The sequence below is a fragment of the Colius striatus genome, chromosome 18 (genome assembly GCF_028858725.1).
Source record: "Colius striatus isolate bColStr4 chromosome 18, bColStr4.1.hap1, whole genome shotgun sequence".
Lineage (NCBI taxonomy): Eukaryota > Metazoa > Chordata > Aves > Coliiformes > Coliidae > Colius > Colius striatus.
This window is the reverse complement of record NC_084776.1, coordinates 10,588,532-10,610,418: the sequence shown is the minus strand read 5'-3', so window position 1 is coordinate 10,610,418 and position 21,887 is coordinate 10,588,532. Positions and strand designations below refer to the sequence as shown.

Sequence of the window (21,887 nt, the reverse complement as noted above, 5' to 3'; positions counted from 1 at the left end):
AAACCAAGGGAGTCCAGCTGATGACATCCACAGTTCTAAAAATCCCCCTTTCCCCCAGCCATCATCCTCCTTCCTCTTCCTCCTCCTCTGGTTAAAAGGCCCCTCTGGGCTGCATGGACATAATGAAGATCTCTGGTTGCAGGGCAGGGCTGGAGCCCCATGTTTGAAGGTGTCCCCAGCACAGGAACACATCCACACGGTGGCAGAGGCAGGAAGGCTCCAGCGCCCTGTGAAAGGGCAGAGGGCAGCTGCTGCAGGGGTGCCGAGCGAGCGCCGGGCAGCACGAGATAACGGCATCTCCGGGAAATCTGAGTCAGCCCCGTGGGGTGGGATGGGAGCGATGGAAATGCTTGTCTCCCAGTGAGCCCCAGCGCCTCTCCTGACAGCAAAACAACCTCCTGGCTTGCCAGGGCCTAGGGGAAGCCAAGGGACACTTTTCCTGTCCGTGAGCAGCATGAGCTGCAGTAAACAAGCCGCCTCTGCAGGGCAGTTTCCTCCCCTCCTCCTTGCGCTGCCCAGTTTACTGTAGGAAACAACCCCACGTGAGCCACCCCACTGTCCTGGTCATGGCTTGGGCTTTGTTTGAGAGGGGAGGAAAATGCCAGTCTGGCCACTCCACCTTTGCAAGTGCCTTCTCCAAAGGACAGTCAAGAGAAGGTTTGGGAGTCTTAAAGAAGGACTCTAGCACCCATCATGATGAGGGAGGAACTTTGTCAGCCAGGACAGTTGGCACAGCCTTACTGCATCGACCCACATCACATCCACCTCTTGTCTCCCATCTGAGCAGAAAGGCTACACAGAAATCCCTCCATCTCCAGGGCTGGGCACTGGGCAGCCTGGCACAGGGGCTCACACCCCTCTCAGGGAAACAGTTCTGCCTCAGCTCCAATCTCAGCCTCCCCTGGGGAAACTTGAGCCCATTTCCTCTTGTCCTATCACTCGTTACTTGGGACAAGAGTCCAACCCCCCACCCAGCCACAGCCTCCTGTCAGGGAGTGTCAGAGAGGGCTCCTGTCTGCCCTCAGCCTCCTCTTCTCCAGGCTCAACACCCCCATTCCCTCAGCCCCTCCCCAGCCCCTTGTGCTCCAGCCCCTTCCCCAGCTCTGTGCCCGGCTCTGGCCACGCTGCAGCCCCTCAGTGTCGCTGTGGCAGTGAGTGAGGGGCCCAGCACTGACACAGCCCTGGAGCTGCAGCCTCCCCAGGGCCCAGCACAGGGCACAATCCCTGCCCTGCTCCTGCTGCCACCCCAGTGCTGATCCCAGCCAGGCTGCCCTTTGCTTCTTGCCCCCCTGGGCACGCTGCTGGCTCCCGTTCAGCCGCTGGCACCAACCCCCCCAGGCCCTTTCCCTGCAGCAGTTTCCAGCCCCTCTGCCCCAGCCTGGAGCTGCCTGGGCTTGGTGAGGCCCAAGGGCAGGACCCAGCACTTGCTCTTGTTAAACATTTTGTGTTGCCCTTTCCCTGAAGGACAGTGACATGTCCCCCAGCTGTGTGTCTGCCAGGCTGGGTGGCTGCTCCCTGGCCACACTTTCACATCGCTGAGCTGTGTTCAAACAGCTCACAGGGTTCTGCCACACACACAGGGCTGTGAGCAACAGCCAGTATTTTGCTTTTTAGTCAGAATGACACAGGAAAAATGGAATGTCTCACCTCTGACCCCAGGCAGGGTCACACAGATGGCTTCCAGGCCCAGCAAAGCTTTAGGACATGGGATAATTCCCAGGCACATTAGCTCTGCTGCTTCCTTTTGTATAACTACAAGATATTTGCAGCTGTAAGTCGGAGGTCCCATGTGCTCAAAGCACAGGAGCAGAGCTGGAGAGCTTTGCCAGGAGAGGTCTGAGTTGGAATTTCCTTCGAATACATATTTAGAGTAGGAGAGACCTGAGCTGCAGAGCTCATATCAGGGTCTGAGGGTGCTGCCAGGCTGCAAGGAGGATGCTCAGGAGGCAGAGCTGGGCTGTGCCTTCAGTTACCCACCCCAGCTGGGGCTTCACACCTTTGAGTATCACTAAGCAAAAGTTAAACGGTCCCTGAAGTTCAAGGATCCATGAAATCCACATCAAATCCACAACAGCTGCACAGGGCACAGCCACAACACCCCTCATGCTTGGCAGCACCCAGGGGCTGAGGGACCGAGGGGCAGAGTGAAGGTTATTTGATGGTGAAAAAGTGCCTGATGAGAACAGCAGCACCTTCCATCCCAGCTACCAGGGATGCCAAAAGGCAGGGGCTCACTCAGCCTGGCAAGTGTTGTGCTTTTGCTCCACAGCCATGGGTTGTTGGGCCTTCCCCAGGATCTACCTGTGGCTCAGAGTGAGGGCCAGGCCTTTCCTTAAACACTCACAGCACCCACAGCCAAGCAGAGAAAAAAAACCTGCTGAGGTGGACAACATATGTGTGTGTGTCTATGTGTGCACACGTGTGTGTCTGTGTGTGCACACGTGTGTGTGTGTCTGTGTGTGCACACGTGTGTGTCTGTGTGTGCACGTGTGTCTATGTGTGCACGTGTGTCTATGTGTGCATACATGTGTTTGTGTCTATGTGTGCACACAGGTGTGTTTATGTGTATATGTGTGTGCACATGTGAGTGTCTATGTTTGTGTACACACATGTATGTGCACATGTATGTGTTGCACGTGTGTGTGTCTATGTGCACATATGTGTGCACACATTTGTGTTTCTGTCTGCACACGTGTGTGCCTATGTCTGTGTGCACACCTCTGTGTGTGTGTGTGTGTGTACACCAGTGTGTCTGTGCACACATGTGTGTGTCTATGTGTGCATACACGTGTGTAAGGGTATGAGAGCACCCTGAGGAAGTGAGGGGGTGCTGGGTGGGGGCTGCACCCCTGGTACCCCAGCAGGGATCATGCTGTGATGCTTACGATCACAGAATGGTTTGGGTTGGAAGAGCCCTTGAAGCTTCTGCAGTCCCAGCTCTCCCTCACCCTGCCCAGCCCAGCACTAACCCCTGGCCCTCAGCACCTCAGCCCCATGGCTTTGGGATCCCTCCAGGGCTGGGGACTCCTGGGCAGCCTGTCACAGGGGCTGACAAGCCTCCCAGTGAAAATATTCTTTCTCAGCTCCAATCTCAACCTCCCCTGAGGCCATTTACTCTTGTTCTGTCACTCAGTACTGGAGAGACCAACCCCCAGCTCACTGCAGCCTCCTGTCAGGGAGCTGCAGAGAGTGCTCCTGTCTCCCCTCAGCCTCCTCCAGGCTCAACACCCCCATTCCCTCAGCCCCTCCCCAGCACCCTTGTGCTCCAGCCCCTTCCCCAGCTCTGTGCCCGGCTCTGGATATGCTCCAGCAGTGCCCAGTTGTGCCTCTGTCTGTTTTATCAAGTGCTGCAAGGGTCTGCATGCCTGCTGCAGGGGGGCAGTGGCAGCAGAGCCCTGGTCAGTGTGGTTCCCAGCTCCCCAGGTCCCAAAGGGACACGTGTCCCCTGGGTGATGTGTACTCCATAACTGCAGTATCCAAGGCAGAGACGTGGGCCTGGTCCCAAACCGTGTTCCCCTGGGAGCAATCATGTAGGAAGCGAGGTGCAGTGGGTGGGTGAGTGTGCAGCGAGGGGAGCAGCACAGGGCAGGGCAGCTGGTCATCATGGCCAGTGTTTGCCACATCCTCCTTGGGCCCAAGCAAACTGTTGGGCATCTCCTGCCCTCTGCCACCGATGGGGCTGCACAGGCCCTGCCTGCACAGAGGAGCTTCTGAGCTGCCAGATCTCCATCCAGGCTGGGTGCACGTCCTTCCTGGGCACCCATATGCTGAGGGTTTTCTGACTCAGGTTTGCCACAGGCGTGCTGAGCTGCTCTGATGTGAAATCTCTGTGGTGCTCCCATGAAGGAACACGGTTGGATACGCTTGTGTCTGCCCTAGGGTGCCAGCTCCCCTGTCCCAGACCCCATGGACATCCCAGCCCCTCAACACCTTGCTGCTGAGATGGAATTTCTCCTGCTTGCTCCTGCCAGTGTCCACTGACAGGCACAGTCCTCAGCTTAGCACAAACCTTCAAGCTGGAGCCCTGCTGCCATGCTGGGCTACTCACGCTTTGCTCTCCGAGGGCAACACTTGGCAAAGGGCCATCAGCAAGTCGGGGAGTTTTCACTTCCAAAGAAGTCTGCCTTGGCCCAACCAGATTTGCAGAGGTCAAGGTGGAACCAGGCAGCTGCAGCCGAGCTCCTCACAGGATCATCCCATTCCTGCTGTTCCCTCAGTCACTCCCTGCAGGAGCTGCTTGGAAGAGGGGGAGGAATATTTGGAGGATGACTGCTCTTCCTACAAATGCCCGTATTTGCTTGCAAACTTGGACACAGATGTAAAATCCTCTCTCAGTCATTTGGATGATCATTTTTAATAGACTTTTCAACTTGAGTATCATAGACCCATGGACCTGTTTCAGTCAGAAAAGCCCTTGAAGCTGCTGCAGTCCCAGCCCTCCCCTCACCCTGCCCAGCCCAGCACCAACCCAGGGCCCTCAGCACCTCAGCTCCACAGCTCTGGGATCCAGGGCTGGGCACTCCCCCAGCTCCCTGGGCAGCCTGGCACAGGGGCTGACAACTCTCTCAGGGAAACAGTTCTGCCCCAGCTCCAACCTCAGCCTCCCCTGGGGAAACTTGAGGTCGTTTCCTCTTGTCCTATCACTTGCTACTTGGAAGCAGAGATCAACCCCCAGCTCACTGCAGCCTCCTGTCAGGGAGTGTCAGAGAGTGCTCAAGTTCCTCTCTGCACCCCAAACCCAGCACACACCACGGCTCCAGGGACACAGAGCCCATGCCCCAGGAGGGTGCTGGACCACAGGGGTGCTGCAGGGTGTGTTGTGCCCCCTGGCAGATGGGCACCTGCTGCTGGCACCGAATCCCTTCCTAGGAAGCATTTATTTTAAATCAGAGCTTCTTCCCCAAACTCAGGACAGCTGAGATCTGTTGGAGGAGCCAGTGCAGCTGCTGGTCCCACTCACACACCCAGCTGGGAATAAATCTGCCTTTTACTTACTTTTTCCAACTCCAGTGGTTGCTCACATCTCCCCTTAACACCAGGGCGGTGAAATCACATTCCTGTTATATCCCCAGCGGAAGGAGAGGTGGGTTTGGTGATTGTTTTCCTCTTTGTCACCCCTCTGTGAGGTGCAGGAGGTGGCTGGGGCCAGGGGTGATACCCAGAGGGATGCTGAGGAGGTGACACTCTGCCCACCGTGGTCCCACGCTGGCTGGGACACGCCACGCTGGCTGGTTGCTCCTGGCACTCCTCACATCGCAGGGATGCTCCTCGGGGGTGTGTCCCACCAGCCCTTCCAGAAAGCTTTCCTTTCCTCCTCTTTTTTTCCTTATCATTGTTTAATTAGGGAGAGGGGGAAAAAAAGCCTAAGAGCTCCCTCTGCTGCCACAGGGTTTGGAGGGGAGAGGGAGGGACGAAGCCTGTTGCGGTCGGGGTCCTGAGGGCAGGCTCAGCCCAGCACTGCTGTTTGCTCACACTGCCCTTGAACCCAGGTGCCAGGGGGTGAAGAAGCTTTGCCCAGGAGCTCACGGCCCAAAAGGCTGGTTTAATGTCCCCAGAAGGCTGCTCACTCTCCCCATTCCTCCATAAACAGAGAGGAAACCCCCCAGGGATGTCACCGATCCTGCTCTGCTGAGGCAGGGAGACGGAGGCTATTTGGGGTGTCCCACTCACAGCAGCTGCAGGAGAGCTCTGGGGCATCAGCCCAAGCACAGCCCATGATGCCTGAGAAGGGCACTGCACCCCAACCTGCCCCCAGCCCTGTGCCACTCTCCTGCCCTGGCTACCAGCCAGCCCACCCACGAGGACTCCCACCTCTGAGCTGGGGACAGGGCAGGACCCAAGCAGGATCCTCATCCCCTCCTCTCCAGCCCAGACCCTAATTAAACCAAACTCTGGGCAGGACCCTGCGATTTAAACCAGAAAAAATCAAGGGCTCACATCCCCCAGGGCTGAGCAAACAACTGTTCAGGTGTTTTCCTCATCCCCAAAGCCTTTTAGGTGAGGTTGAACCCTGCAGATGGGTTCAGGTGCCTGCAGCCCAGTGGGCTCTCCATGCTGTGCAACTTCCCCCAGCCCGGAGGCAGCTTGGTGGGTGATTCACATTCCTTCTGAAACAGGGTCCAGATGTGACAGAGAGCTCCAACAAAAGCAAAATAGAATCCAGCTACTAGTTAAAAGAAACTTATACAGAGTTTAAACCTTACTGCAGGGGGATAGATGAAAAGTGGGGGAAGAGGATCAGTCCAACGGGGCAGAAGTTGTCCAAACTGTCCCAAAAGGGCCAGACTCAATATCAGTTCCCTCAATAGGAAACGGTGAGTAACCGTCTCATCAGCTAAACCCTCCCTCAAAGTGGAAACACCACAGTGGGGAAGGGCAAGGGAGTCTGTCCCGTGGCAGTGAAGTGACTCATGTGCTCCAGTGGTTACCATGGAGCTGTTTACAACATTGCTGTGTGACTGACAAAAAACATCCAAAGAATTTGCCCAAAATGAACTAAATAGGAGGAGGCTTGCACAACCTGGCAGCACGGAGAGGGATAACTCAGCAGGCCAAGGAGGCTTCCAGGAGTCCACAGGGCTCAGAGATGAACCCAGCAAGTCACAGATCTGCTTGAGGGCAGGAAGGCTCTGCAGAGGGCCCTGGCCAGGCTGGAGCCATGGGCTGAGGTTTAACAAGAGCAAGTGCTGGGTCCTGCCCTTGGGCCTCACCAAGCCCAGGCAGCTCCAGGCTGGGGCAGAGGGGCTGGAAACTGCTGCAGGGAAAGGGCCTGGGGGGGCTGGTGCCAGCGGCTGAACAGGAGCCAGCAGCGTGCCCAGGGGGGCAAGAAGCAAAGGGCAGCCTGGCTGGGATCAGCAGTGGGGTGGCAGCAGGAGCAGGGCAGGGACTGTCCCCTGTGCTGGGCCCTGGGCAGGCTGCAGCTCCAGGGCTGTGCTCAGTGCTGGGCCCCTCACTCACTGCCACAGGGACACTGAGGGGCTGCAGCGTGGCCAGAGCCGGGCACAGAGCTGGGGAAGGGGCTGGAGCACAAGGGGCTGGGCAGGGGCTGAGGGAATGGGGGTGTTGAGGCTGGAGAAGAGGAGGCTGAGGGCCAGCAAGCAGAGGCCACTCACCAGCCACTTCACTTTGAAGGAGAAGAGAGCACTGAAGGCAAATATCACCCAGATCATGGGACAGGTGATCAGACCCAACCAGAAAATGCGAGATTCTGCTTCTGATGAGGTTTTACTTCCTTGTGCTGATACCTACAAACAGAAGGGAATGGAGATGACCAGCCTGCACTGTCACACCGAGCACATTGCCACCAACCATGGCCACAAGCCTCCTGGTCTTTGCCTCCACTCAACAGCACTGGGTGCCTCTGAGATCAACTCCTACATCACAGAATGATCATTCTGCAACAAAAGACATTTCCAAAGGACCCTTTTGTCAGTTGTGTCCAAAGCAGTGGAAGCAGCAGCACCAAATCCCTTTGGAATCCCTGAGGCTGCAAGGCTAACTGTGGGAAACAGCTCATTTGCTGCCTGAGTCAGTTCCAATGCTTGGAAACAGACAATGTTTGCTGCCTCCAAATCATAGATCCTAAAACCATTGTGGTTGTGAAAGAAATTAAAAACCATGGAGTCCCAGCCCAGCACTGACCCCTGGCCCTCAGCACCTCAGCTCCAGGGCTTTGGGATCCCTCCAGGGCTGGGCACTGCCCCAGCTCCCTGGGCAGCCTGGCACAGGGGCTGACACCCCTCTCAGGGAAACAGTTCTGCCTCAGCTCCAATCTCAACCTCCCCTGGGGCAGCTTGAGGCTGTTTCCTCTTGTCCTGTCACTTGTCACCTGGGAGAAGAGACCAACCCCCAGCTCACTGCAGCCTCCTGTCAGGGAGTGTCAGAGAGGGCTCCTGTCTGCCCTCAGCCTCCTCCAGGCTCAACACCCCCATTCCCTCAGCCCCTGCCCAGCCCCTTGTGCTCCAGCCCCTTCCCCAGCTCAGTGCCCGGCTCTGGCCACGCTGCAGCCCCTCAGTGTCCCTGTGGCAGGGAGTGAGGGGCCCAGCACTGCTCCCACAGCTTTTACCAAGTAGAAGGAAACAGAGAAACCTTCTTGGGCTGGGCCTGCCCCAGGGCTGCTCCTGCAGCTGAGGGACACACCAGAGCACACAGCCCACGGCTTGAGGCCGTCCCCAGGCAGCCACAGGTGCCGTCACTCCAGGAACAGGAGGGAACCGGGGCCAAGGAGCTGCCCAGAGCCCTGTGCCAAAGGAAGGAATCAAAGGCCAAAGGGCAGCCAACGCAGCCAGCTGGCTCAGACACACATGGGCTGGTTTGGGCACACATGGGCTGGCTCAGACACACATGGGCTGGTTTGGGCACACATGGGCTGGCTCAGACACACATGGGCTGGTTTGGGCACACATGGGCTGGCTCAGACACACATGGGCTGGCTCAGACACACATGGGCTGGTTTGGGCACACATGGGCTGGCTCAGACACACATGGGCTGGTTTGGGCACACATGGGCTGGCTCAGACACACATGGGCTGGCTCAGACACACATGGGCTGGTTTGGGCACACATGGGCTGGCTCAGACACACATGGGCTGGTTTGGGCACACATGGGCTGGCTCAGACACACATGGGCTGGCTCAGACACACATGGGCTGGTTTGGGCACACATGGGCTGGCTCAGACACACATGGGCTGGCTCAGACACACATGGGCTGGTTTGGGCACACATGGGCTGGCTCAGACACACATGGGCTGGCTCAGACACACATGGGCTGGTTTGGGCACACATGGGCTGGCTCAGACACACATGGGCTGGTTTGGGCACACATGGGCTGGCTCAGACACACATGGGCTGGCTCAGACACACATGGGCTGGTTTGGGCACACATGGGCTGGCTCAGACACACATGGGCTGGTTTGGGCACACATGGGCTGGCTCGAGCACACATGGGCTGGTTTTGGCCCAGCTACCCCTGTGCACTCAGCATCCCTCCTTCACCCTTCCCTGGGGCCAGGGGAGTCACAGCCAGGGGGCAAAACCACTCTAAAGCTTTTGTGCTGGATGCATCACAGTGTTGTGTTAAAGATTAGGGTCAGAAAGATCAGTGCTCTGCCCTTCAGACCAGGGCCCTCCTGGGAACCAGAACCCAGCAGCCATGGGGCACACACCAGGGCTGGCCTGTGGCAGCTGCTGCCAAGGAGCAACCCACAGAGCAACCAGAGCCCAGGACACACGGGAAGGATGTCTGCACAGCCAGAGCAGACAGCAACTGTGCCTCAGGGCCTGTTCCATCCCCATTGTGCTCAAGGGCCCCAAAGGGCTCTGCCTGTAAAACCAGGAGGATTCCAAACCCACCTTTCAGTTGCACTTGCAACACCTGGGGGATGTGTTGCTATTTCAGAATGAATCATGGTTTATTCTTATTGCTCTTGGAAGTGTTTCTGCTTCTGTCAACCCTGGAAAGTGCAGCCACCACTCAGGCACAGGGGCCTTAGGTGGGGCCAGCATGACATAGCTGATGCTCAAGAAACTGCCTTGGCAAAAAAAAAGCCCATTCAGAGAATTTCCCGGTTGTGTGGCAGCTCGTGCTCCTGCCTCACAGGACACCCCAGCCAGCCAGTGAGGGAACAGCAACCAGGCCTCACACCCAATTCAGCAGTGATAAGAGATTTGGGTCTGATCCACAGCACAGTAAAACAGCAGCTCCTCAGAAGCCAAGAGGCTGAATGTTTGCCAAGAGGCTAAAAATAAGGCAGAGAGAATTGTATTTAAAGGCATGTGCTAATAAATGCTCTGACTTCGATTAAACAAACGGCAGCCTCCAGAAAAGCACCATTTTCCAGCAGGCTAGGGGAAGCTTTGGCAGCAGGAGGATAAACATGTGCCCTGGTTTCAGCTGGGAGAGAGTTAATTTTCCCCCTAGGAGCTGCTCCAGGGCTGTAGTTTGGGTTTCCAATGAAGAGAAGGTCGGTCGCAGAGGGATGTTTTGGTTATTGCTGCACTGCATCCCGGCTGTCTGCTCCTCACACTGCCCAACAGTGAGTGGGCTGAGGGGTGGCTGGGGTGTGCACAAGGAGCTGGGAGGGAGCATGGCCAGGACAGCCCACCCCAACTAGCCACTGGGTTATTCCACACCATAGACCATCATGCCTAGTACAGAAACTGGGGGGCTGGCTGGGAGGGGGAATTGCTGCACAGGCATCAGTCAGCAGATGGGGAGGGGCAGTGAGGGGCTGCACGGCTGGTTCAGATGGAACCACAACAATATGAAGTCCAAAAATGTCAACACATTTTAGAACAACTACCTGGTGGCTGTGCCACAGCCAGACTTGGCACAAGGGGGATGCCTGGAGAGGGGCAGAAGGATCCCATATCAGCTGTGGAAGCACCTTCCTGTCAGCACCAACTTCACCTTGCCCATTTACATTCACTCCCTACAAATAAATCACCTTTTCCATGGAAATGGGGACTAGAAGTTCCTGCCACTGTCACCTGCCAGGGGTGAGTGGGGACCTGGGCAGGGGCCCTCCAAGCACCCACTGAAGGAGCTTCTTGGCTGCTCCAGCTGAGCCTTACATGAGAACAGCTACTTCTGCTCTGCACAGACACTGCTCCAGCAGACCCACTGACCCACAGAATCCCAGCATGGTGGGTTGGAAGGGCCCTGCAGAGCTGCTCCAGCCCAACCCCCTGCTAAAGCAGGTTCCCCTCCATCAGGGGCACAGGAACGTGTCCAGGTGGGGTTGGAAATCTCCTGAGAAGGAGCCTCCACACCCTCCCTGGGCAGCCTGGGCCACGGCTCCCTCACCTCAGCACAAGAAGAGTTTCTCCTCCTGTGCCAGTGGAGCTTCCTGTGCTCCAGCCTGTGCCTGTTACTCCTTGTCCCATCACTGGGCTCTGCAGTCCAAGGCTCTGGGTGCAGTGAGATGTGCTGGAGCTCATTACACAGCATCACTTAAGCTGGAGGTCACCCCTGTCAGAACTGTGTTGTGAGAGGATGGTGTGTACAGACAGCTCAGCCTGGGATCACAGAAGGGATTTCTGGTCTGGTTAAACAAAGAATTATTTTAATGTCAAGATTTTATAAATACACATTTACAAAAGGAAGGTGTCAATCCAAAGAGTTAAACAAACCTCCAGCCCCCAAGTATTGTATTGCTGCAGTACAGGAGAGAAACCTCATACCAGAACACCACAGTTCACCACGGCCGTGAGTCAAATGGGAACCACGTTCTGAGCCTCAAATCCCCCAGCCCATGCTCAAAGCACCCCTTGCTTAGGAAGCACCATCTACCTTCAACAGCAGGACATGAGAAGGAGCTGCTCCCTTGCACACAGCTCTGCACACAGAACACATCACGTTCTGCAGCCTCACTCAACACTGGCAGCCTGTGTGTTGTCACCCAGCCCGTGGGGCAGCAGGGCTTTGCCAGCACAGTGCATGGACTCAAGGACTGGCACAGCCTGTGGGTCCCCTCTGGGCAGACTTTGGCCAAGGGGTTGGTGAGGAAACTGCAGATCCCATCAGCCCACAGCCCCCTGGCCTGAGGGAAAGATCTATGGCTCCAATGGCCCAGAGGGCACTGCTCCACCAGCATCAGTCAGATGCAGACCACTCTTCAACTGACTGCCTCCAAAATCCTGCTGTGACCTTCCTCCTAAGCTGGTTTCTCCCTGCTGTGCTCTCTGCAGGTGACAGGGGGCCCTGCCCCAAAGTCTGAGGTGTTACCCACATCTCCCAGAACACTTCAGATCAACAAAAAGGCTGAAGCTGCTCAGAAGCCTCTGCAGTTTCTACAAGGCTTCAATCATTTTCCCACTAAGCCAACAGCAATGTTGCCTTTAGCTGTCCTCCACTGCACTCCCTCAGTGCCATGCCAGTGACAGAATGGGAGACAAATGGCCCCTGAACTCCCCATGAGCTGCAGCCACAACTCCCAACCACAAACACCACAAGTGAAACTACTGGAGACACCAGCTGCTGGAGTTGAGGGAGTTCTTGGGCAACAGAGGGCTCAGCCTGCACAAAGTTTTTCTGAAGAAGGATGTCCAGCAATTTTCTCTTAATCCACCCAGCAGTTCTAAGCCTGCACAAGAGCCACCTCAGGATAATTCTTAAAGTTGAGGCGAATGAATTCAAATTAATCAAACTAAAAGAAAGGACTGAAACACAAGCTGCTAATGGCAAATGAAATCTAAGTTGCTAGGAGTGATAACCTGAAGTCTTGAACAATTTATTTACTTCTTTGAATGCACACTTCAGGTATGCAGCTCCTAAATCTCACTGGCAGAACAATGTCCTCTGCTGTCCACTCCTGTGAATCTGGTCTGGCTGCAGGCTGCTGCCACACTCAGGATGCTGGCTGGTCCTCTTTTGCCATGGTCTGAAAAAGGTAGAAAAGAAAAAAACAAAGAACAAAAGGAGCAGAGGAGAACAATGTGAGTCACTGCTGTGATTCTGGGGCAAGACACTCATTTCTGACAGAGACTGAGAATGGGCCAGGCCTCTGGTTAACTACTGCCCTGGAGAGAGCATTCAGAAGCAAATGCAGAGGACAAGTCTGGCACAGACTGAATAGAACAGCTCAGTGTTGGAGCTTCTGGTCACACTCCTGATAATAATTTCAGCAAATGCTCGTGGAGATGTGGCAGCCTGACCAGCTGCACCCAGCTGTGCAGCACAGCCCACCACGGGTAGGAAACCTGCTAAAAGCAGAGGTTAGCTGCAGGCTGGCAGGGGAAACAGGGACACTGCAAAGACTCAGGGAAAGAAGCAAACCCAGTGCCAGGGCAGAAAAGGATCTCTTGAGAAAGCCTGGTTGGGAGTGAGAAGGAGCATCACAGGCAGCAGCAGCCCCTCCAGGCAAGACCCACACACTGCTCACAGTGGGCCCAGAGGCAGAGCAGCATCCCTCTAGACACATGGGGCTGTGGCTGCACAGCCCCAGGAGGCCATGGTACAGCCAAAGGAATCACTCAGCACTGCATCATCCAAGGGCAGGAGTTTACCAAACCCATTCCACTGTCACCACACTCATGGTGTTTCATGTTTCCAACATATCAGCCACGTTCAGTAACTGTGGTGCCAGCAAACAGCTCGTGACACGCCAACGGAACCTGATGCCAGCAATCCAGAGAGTTCCTCTATGACTTTACTATGTGGGCTCAAATATATGAGGCAGCAAAGAGGGAAGGTTCCCTCTGAATGACAAATAACATTTCCAGTCTTTCTTTTCGTGGCCCAGACAGTAGGGAAGTTGATGGACAGGAACAGACACAACTGGAGGGTTTGCAAAGCCCTGGAAATCTTACCCGCCGCAGGAACTGCTTCCCGAGGTAGCTGGTGGCCATGCTCGTCAGGTTCCTTCTACTGCCAACTTTACACCTGATGTAGCCATAGAGGTTGGCACCCTGGAGCACCACTCCCATCACCACCACTGCCTGGGAGAGAGGAGACACCTTCATGCCCTGGCAGCGCCCAGCCCGCGGGAGCTGCCAGCAAGCAGAGGCCACTCACCAGCCACTTCACTTTGAAGGAGAAGAGAGCACTGAAGGCAAATATCACCCAGATCATGGGACAGGTGATCAGACCCAACCAGAAAATGCGAGATTCTGCTTCTGATGAGGTTTTACTTCCTTGTGCTGATACCTACAAACAGCAGGGAAATGGAGATGACCAGCCTGCACTGTCACACCGAGCACATTGCCACGAACCACGGCCACAAGCCCCCTGGTCTTTGCCTCCACTCAACAGCACTGGGTGCCTCTGAGATCAACTCCTACATCACAGAATGATCATTCTGCAACAAAAGACATTTCCAAAGGACCCTTTTGTCAGTTGTGTCCAAAGCAGTGGAAGCAGCAGCACCAAATCCCTTTGGAATCCCTGAGGCTGCAAGGCTAACTGTGGGAAACAGCTCATTTGCTGCCTGAGTCAGTTCCAATGCTTAGAAACAGACAAACAATGTTTGCTGCCTCCAAGTCATAGATCCTAAAACCATTGTGGTTGTGAAAGAAATTAAAAACCATGGAGTCCCAGCCCAGCACTGACCCCTGGCCCTCAGCACCTCAGCTCCAGGGCTTTGGGATCCCTCCAGGGCTGGGCACTGCCCCAGCTCCCTGGGCAGCCTGGCACAGGAGCTGACACCCCTCTCAGGGAAACAGTTCTGCCTCAGCTCCAATCTCAACCTCCCCTGGGGCAGCTTGAGGCTGTTTCCTCTTGTCTATCACTTGTTATTTGGGAGAAAAGACCAACCCCCACATCACTGTGGAGCCTCCAGTCAGAGCGTGTCAGAGAGTGCTCCTGTCTGCCCTCAGCCTCCTCTTTGCCCTCAGCCTCCTCTTCTCCAGGCTCAACACCCCCATTCCCTCAGCCCCTCCCCAGCACCCTTGTGCTCCAGCCCCTTCCCCAGCTCAGTGCCCAGCTCTGGCCACGCTGCAGCCCCTCAGTGTCCCTGTGGCAGTGAGTGAGGGGCCCAGCACTGACACAGCCCTGGAGCTGCAGCCTCCCCAGAGCCCAGCACAGGGGACAATCCCTGCCCTGCTCCTGCTGCCACCCCACTGCTGATCCCAGCCAGGATGCCCTTGGCCTTCTTGCCCCCCTGGGCACGCTGCTGGCTCCTGTTCAGCTGCTGGCACCCTTTCCCTGCAGCAGTTTCCAGCCCCTGTGCCCCAGCCTGGAGCTGCCTGGGCTTGGTGAGGCCCAAGGGCAGGACCCAGCACCTGCTCTTGTTAAACCTCATCCTATGGCCCTCAGCCCATGGCTCCAGCCTGGCCAGACAATCAGGAGTTCTCTAATCCCAGCACTGGCAGAAATAAATATTGATACTTGCAGGCATAAAGCAGGGTAATTTTTCCTTTACACACAGATGATTCACAACCACTATTGATTTTATAAAGTCTTTACAGAGAAACTTGTACTGCAGTTTCTGGGCAACTTTTAGGTAACTCACAGTCAGATAATTACAGTATGAGAGTTTCAAAACCTTATTCCACAGTCCCAGAGCTCAGTCAGCAGCCTAAATAAAACAAGCACTTGGTCAGATCCACATCTAGAAGTCAGTGTGTACCTGTGCAATCTGCCATCATGGGTGTAATTGCTAATCAATAGTGGTTTCACAAAACAGGAGCAATTAAAACAGGAAAAAAAGGAGAATTTACCTTCCTGGCCTCAAATATCCAGTGACTTCTCCCATCATCATCCACCTGGTTCCACCAGCGAAGGCCAACCATCAGTCTCCCTGTGACGTTCTGAAACAGAAGCAAAGTGAAGAGCTTTGTTATCTCCTGCTGCAAGAAACCACGTGCTACAGCTCAGCAGTTTGGGTTGCAATGCTGCTCATCTGCCTCACCATGGGGAAAACATTTTTATATGGTCTCCAGCCATCTACTCTCTAGAACATCCAGGACAAGACCAAATTACTATGAGGCCTGGTTTTGATGATTCAAACACAATCTGATAATGAAGCCTGTGCTCCCTCAAAAGAAAACCTAATGTACCTTCTCCACTTGATTCTCAGAAAGGAATTAGGTACACAGTGAATGAAGACTTGTTATTTCATGATGCTATGCAGAACATCACAGCCCCTGAGGGCACTTTGGGTAGCATTTTGTGGCAAAGAAACAACAAAGGTACTTTGTTTTGTGGTGTGATTATCACCCTCCTCAATTATTCCCTATATGTAAAGACAAAGATAACAAAAAGCATGAAGAGGAACTTACCTTTACAGCCCAAAAGTCACAGGACAAAAGGAGGATAATTGTCACCATGCAGGCAATAAAGCTGCTAGTTAAGAGCTCACAGAGCAGATAGACAACTATCGCACTGACTCGGAAGAATAAGTGGAAAAATGATGCCACTGGATGCCTGGAATGAAGGACAGCACAGTCACAGCTCTTTCAGACAAGACCAAAGCAATTTCAGAGAAATGACACTGATGAGGTGATCTGTCAGCTCTTGAGATAAGGATCAGCACTGTAACATGAACCCAGTGCACAACAGCTGGGGAAAACAGAGGAAATAAACTGACTAGAAGCTCATTGTGGGGAAAACACACTGTGCTTGGAGTCAAACAGAACTCAGAGTGGGAGGGGACAGGGAATTTTACCTGGTGTTTGGTGTAAGTCAGTTTTAATGGGGTGAATACAAAAAGGTTCTGGGAGAAGAAACACCAGCCTGAGCTGAACGAGAAACTCCTCTGCACACTTGCCCTTCCTTCTGACTTGGGCCATTTCCAGTTCAGAAACATGCAGTCCAGAGATGAGATCACCACCTGCTCTGTGGCAGGAGTTTGGGCAGGGTGAGGAAGGGACTGGACCAGCTCTGCCAGGCCATGGCAGACAGTGGGGCAGCACCAAATGTAGCTGAGAACAGAGACTGGGGAAAAGACAATGGACCAGCCCAGAACCAACACTCACAAGGGCAAGAATCTCCCATCAGGGAGCTGTTGTGTCAGTGCAGATCCCTTGCACAAGGGGAACACAACACATACAAAATGTGAGGAGACCCAGAAGGACAAAAACACAGACCTACAAATTCCAACTGAGCTTCTAGGACTGGCTCTCTCAGTTACCTAGAGGTTACTGTCCCTTACCTCTAGCCACATAAAGACAGTATTTGCCATTACACATTTCAATGCCATATGGCAGCCTTTCCCTCCATTCCCCCATCCTCATGCTTCTGCCAAGACCTCATCCAGAAACTCTCTGGCCACTGACCTTATTTTTGACTTTTTGGATCTCCTGGATGCATCATCATCTGCATCAAAGAGAGACACATCCTCAATGTCTTCAGCACTGTCCTAAAGGGAGGAGCAGATGCAGAGTTACATCAGAAGAAAGAATCTGTTCTCAGCTCCAAGTGAGGGCAGTTCTGATTACATACAAGTATTAGGGTGTCACCTTATGGCCAAAAGGAACCTGTGCAGATTTAATCATATACAAACCCCACAATGTCAGATGTTTTGATTTGTGCTTTGTGAAAACTACATAAACTCTCAGCAAGTGTCCCAGGCTCCTTTCTGCACCCAGCAGTTAATGTCACAGCCCAGCCTTGGGTCTTCTATTCTTATTCCTCTTGAAGAGTTCATTATCTCACACAAATCCCAGAGTGGTGGGGTGGGCAGAGCCCTAGAGAGCTCATCCAGCCCAACCCCCTGCTACAGCAGGTTCCCCTTGCTCAGGGGCACAGGAACATGTCCAGGTGGGTTTGGAAAGCTCCTGAGCAGGAGCCTCCACACCCTCCCTGGGCAGCCTGGGCCAGGGCTCCCTCACCTCAGCACCAAAGCAGTTTCTCCTTGTATTTAAGTGGAATTTACACTACAGAAAAAAGCGTCACCCCATCCCACTGACAGGCAGGCTTTAGGTACTTGTGTTGATGAGGGCGCCTTTCTCATCTCCAGGCTGAACAGCCCCAGGGCCCGCAGCCTTTCCTCCTCACACGCATTCCCTCAGCATCTTGGTGGCCCTGCGCTGGCCTCTCTCCAGCACTTCCCTGTCCCTCTGGAGCTGAGGAGCCCAGAACTGGACACAGGACTCCAGCTGAGGCCTCACCAGGGCAGAGCAGAGGGGGAGCAGAACCTCCCTCAACCTGCTGCCCACACTCTTCCTGATGCCACTGCCGCCTGTCCCCCCGCCCCGCCGCGCCGCCCCGGCTCACCTGCTGCAGCATGGTGTCGGCCCCGTCCCCACTTCCGCCTGCCGCGTGACGTCACCGCCGCGGGCCAATCCCGCCCCGGCACGCGCCGCCGCTCCCCCCCCCACCCCACCCGGCGCGTGCGCACTGCGGCGCGCGAGACGTGGCGGCACGAGGGGGCGGGCGCAGCCCCAGCGGCCCCTGCGCGACCAACCGCTGGGGAGCGGCTCCAGGAGAGAGAGCTGGGAGTTCTGGTGGATAATAAACTGAATGTGAGCCAGCAATGTGCCCTCGTGGGCAAGGAGCCAATGGCAGCCTGGGGGCAGCAAGCAGAGTGTGGGCAGCAGGTCAAGGGAGGTTGTGCTCCCCTTGAAACTCTGCCCTGGTGAGGCCTCATCTGGAGTCCTGTGTCCAGTTCTGGGCTCCTCAGCTCCAGAGGGACAGGGAAGTGCTGGAGAGAGGCCAGTGCAGGGCCACCAAGATGATCAGGGGACTGGAACATCTCTCATATGAGGAAAAGCTGCGGGAGCTGGGGCTGTTTAGTCTGGAGAAGAGGAGACTGAAGGGGGAGCTCATTAATATTTGCAGATATCTAAAGGGTGGGTGTCAGGAGGTTGGGGCAGCACTTGTTTCTTTTCTATCTAGCAACAGGACAAGGGGTGATGGGATGAAGCTGGAACACAGAAAGTTCCACTTAAACATAAGAAAAACCTATTTCCCTGTTCAGGTGAGGGAGCCCTGGCACAGGCTGCCCAGAGAGGGTGTGGAGGCTCCTTCCTTGGAGGGCTTCAAGACCCACCTGGACACGTTTTTATGCAACCTGATCTAGGTGACCCTGCTTCTGCAGGACTGGATGAGCTCTAAAGGTCCCTTCCAACCCCACCATTCTATGATTCTATGAAAATACAGGCTGCAGTTGTTAAAAGACATGCCACTGCATCTGGGAGCGTGTCCTGGTTTGGGCTAGGATAGGGCTAACTTCAATGAAGAAGTAGGAAGGGGCACAGCAGGGGCAGCTGACCCGGGCTGGCCACAGGTATTCCATACCATCCTGACATCGTGCCCAGTACATACAGGCAGGGAGCTGGTGGGGGGCAGCACTGTGGAACCTCGAGCTCAGCTGCCGGCCGGGAGCGGTGGTGTCGGTTCCTGGGGGATGAGCAGCAGCACACACCATTCCTCTTGTGTATCCCCTCATTTACTGGTCAAACTGTTTTTTCCTGAACTTGTTTCTTCTTCTTGTTGTTCTATTAAACCACTCTTATTCCAACCTCTGCGGGGTTTCCCCTTTTTGTCTGGTTCCCTGACGCTGAAGGGGCAGGAGTGAGTGAGCACCCTGGACAAGAGAGCCCACAGGCAGACCTTGCCTGCACTGCTGGGGAGGTCCCTGTGTAGCCTATCAGCCAGCACTGTGCCACCTTTGCAGCTGCTTTCCTGCATGAGCTACCTCCAATCCCATGCACTTTGCCTGCTCAGCTCCCATTGCTAACACAGGCTGCCCCGAGAAGTTCTGCATCTGGGAGCTACAAGGAAGCGCAGAGGAAGAGCTTTCCTGCACTGGTCTCACCCGTGTGGCTCCTGGAGGCCAAAAATTCCCCCCAAAATGGTGAAAAAAAGGGCTTTTATTTTGGTGGTGGGGATGCTAAGTTTGCCAAGTGGGCTACTAAGTTGGGAGGCCAATTAGTCCAGATTTGGTGGCCATCACACGAGGGGAAGCCCTGAGAACCTTCAGGAGACTCTTGGAGGGGATTATGAGCCCAAAGACTCCTTTGAAGGGAAAAGGGGCTTTATGGGAGATGGGCTACTAAGTTTGGGAGCCAATTAGCCCAGATTTGCTGGCTTACTACATGAGGGGAAGCCCTGAGGACCTTCAGGAGGCTCTTGGAGGGGATTTTGAATCCAAAACTGACAAAAAAGGGGTGGAGGGCTACTAAGTTTGGGAGGTGGCTAATAAGTTTGGGAGCAAATTACAAATTGGATGACCACCACGAGGCTTCTGGGGGTCACTGTAGGGGGGCTGGTGGCCACTGAGGTTCGTTGGTAGCCAGCTTCTCTCCCCACTAGCCCTGTGGCCGCTGGGGTGCCGTTTCAGTAGCCACGTTGCTCCTCGGCCTCCTATTGGTGTGTTGGCTGGTGAGGAGGAAGACAGGTGAGTGGCCACTGGTTTGAACTGGGACACACCAGGGGAGGGAGGGGGCAAGTGCCTTGAGGTCATTTGGCTACTGGAAGGGCCGCTAAAGGGCTCCCTGATGGCTACCAAAGGCCCAGAGTGGCTACTGGGAGGAAGGAGAGGGGGAGCTGGAAGGGAACTGGGAGAGAATAGGGCACTGGGGGGGTCACTGGGAGCACTGGGAGGGTCACTGTGCTTTGGCCTCTCCCCCACCAGGTGGTGCTCGCCACAAGTTCCTGCGCCCCCAAAAGGATTCCGGGTGCCACCAATTGCACCCAGTGGCCGGTGGCCAGTAAAGATGAACTGGTGGCCACTGGTTTGAACTGGGATGTACTGCGAGGGGGGGAAGGGGGCAAAGTCAGAGAGGCGAAGGGGCTTCGGAGCAGAGCCCCCGCGGGAGCTCCCCGCGCCGAGCTCCCCCTGGGGCGACTCGCAGGGCAAAGCCGAGCGGGCGCAGTCGGGCGCGGTGCGGGATGATCAGAGAGTGAGGGAGCGCGACCCCGTGTTAGCCTGGGCACCATCGGGCACCAGAGGGGAGACAAAGAAAACACGGGAGAGACTAACAGCGACTGCGCCGCCGGGGACGGCACGGAGTGACCAGACCCCCCCGCCCCTTCCATCCGCAGCCGCCGCACGAATCGTGCTTATCCATCATATTGGTCGTGTTCGAGTCCTCTCTGCTGCGACAGTGGCAGCCGCTGCTCCACTCGCAGGTAGCAGAAAAATGCCTTGGCACCTTTTTATTGAAAGCAGAAACAGCTTTATCTCTTCTGCTTCTGCTTCAGCAAGGGCTGCCCACTGTCCCTCATTGCCTCTGTCTGTCCCTGCTCGCTCACCTGCTCAGGGGCTGTGAGGGATGTAGGAGTTTGGACAGGGACGCCCAGTCCTGCTCACACACCGGCGTGCTGGGTCTGTCCGAAGAGGCGTGGAGCTCTGGAAGGAGCCGCTGTGCCCGGGGCCACTGGTGGGATGAAGTCAGCCCGTGCTCTGGTGACATGCCAGTGCCTGAGGACAAGGAGCAGGGGTGAGCAGGGGCACGTCCTGGGCAGAGACACCCAGAAACGGGGTCCTGCCCCCCCCGTGAAGGAGAACGGCTGTTGTCCCACCCAGCCCACACCTCACTGCAACTTCACACTTAACAGATAGAGCGAGTGTAATAGCCAGTGCTGGGTGTAAGATGCAATCCCTGCGTGCATCACCCTACAACAGGTTTCGCAAGTGTAAGCGAGTGCCCAGAAGCACAGTGCTTACAAGGCACTCGGGTGAATCCCCCGCTGCTCTCACGGTTCCAGTTCTATCCCCGGCCCCGCTGTCGTGGAAACGGGGCCAGCGCAGCCCCCCGCCCCGGGGAAACCCCCCGGCCCCGGCCGCCCCCCGCCCTCCCCCGGCCCCACCTCGGTGTGCCGCGGGGCCGCAGCGGGGCTGTGGTCGGGGGCAGCGCTGCAGGGGCTGGGTGACGGTGTGTGGGCCCCCGCACTGCCAACGTGATGAAGTGAGGGGCAAAGAAGGGATTGTTACCAAACGAAGAGAAATGTGCAGATTTTGGTTTATTGTGAGTGTTAATCAGAGTATAACACTCCAGTTTTACCAGTGAGAAAACTCCCTACACATGAACATTGATTAGTACAGGATCTAAGAGCTATAAATCAAACTGTACAGAATGTTGACTCTGTGGTGGCCAACCCCTAAAGCCTTCACAAGGAACTGATCAATGGCTCTCAGTGCTGCATCTAAAAATTGCTTTTTTTCCTGCATCTCACTTGAAACCAGTAGCCAAGAACTGTTTGAATGGGAGAATCCCAGAGCTGGCAGCAAAGTGCAGTTATGCTGGGCAGTGTTGCCTCGAAGGATCAAAAAATAGCCCTATGATTTTTGGCAATCAGGTAGCCAAAGAATTAGAGGGATAGAAAAAGGATAATGGCAAGGTCACGTTGCTGCCACATGTGGATGACACACGAAAAGAAACTATTATAGAGTTGCCAATTGGTTTTTTGAACTCTTTGGGACGAGCAGGTTATAAAAGTGTCACTGGAGAAAGCCCTGATCACTCTGCCAGAGGTCATCTACCTGGGGTTTGCAAGTTTCTC

At 55.2% G+C, this 21,887-nt stretch overlaps 2 protein-coding genes across 2 annotated transcripts in view; both read right to left on the bottom strand.

Annotated features, from left to right (window-relative positions):
* LOC133627209 (CMT1A duplicated region transcript 4 protein homolog) overlaps positions 1 to 5,232 on the bottom strand; it is a 36,257-nt gene extending 31,025 nt beyond the window's left edge. Inside the window, exons 1-2 of the mRNA XM_062011129.1 lie at positions 4,996 to 5,232; positions 4,049 to 4,233 (exon numbers count right to left, since the gene is read on the bottom strand). The gene's annotated coding sequence lies outside the window, so the exon portion shown is untranslated. The remainder of the gene's footprint in view (positions 1 to 4,048; positions 4,234 to 4,995) is intronic.
* Positions 5,233 to 11,035: 5,803 nt separating this feature from the next.
* LOC104550904 (Golgi apparatus membrane protein TVP23 homolog B) lies at positions 11,036 to 17,690 on the bottom strand. Its single transcript, XM_062011072.1, has 7 exons — positions 17,655 to 17,690; positions 16,715 to 16,797; positions 15,719 to 15,863; positions 15,158 to 15,247; positions 13,515 to 13,646; positions 13,310 to 13,438; positions 11,036 to 12,381 (listed from the first exon to the last, which is right to left on the bottom strand). The coding sequence occupies exons 1-7, from the start codon at positions 17,664 to 17,666 to the stop codon at positions 12,349 to 12,351; spliced, it is 624 nt and encodes a 207-aa protein (XP_061867056.1). The 5' UTR covers positions 17,667 to 17,690; the 3' UTR covers positions 11,036 to 12,348.
* Between the last annotated feature and the right edge of the window lie 4,197 nt (positions 17,691 to 21,887).

What these genes read in the sequence shown, in the direction of transcription:
- LOC104550904 (XM_062011072.1), bottom strand. An exon ending in TCCAAAAAGTCAAAAATAAG is followed by an intron (nt 15,864 to 16,714) that starts GTCAGTGGCCAG and finishes CCTTCATTCCAG; the next exon opens with GCATCCAGTGGCATCATTTT. An exon ending in GGATATTTGAGGCCAGGAAG is followed by an intron (nt 13,647 to 15,157) that starts GTAAATTCTCCT and finishes TGCTGTTTGTAG; the next exon opens with GTATCAGCACAAGGAAGTAA.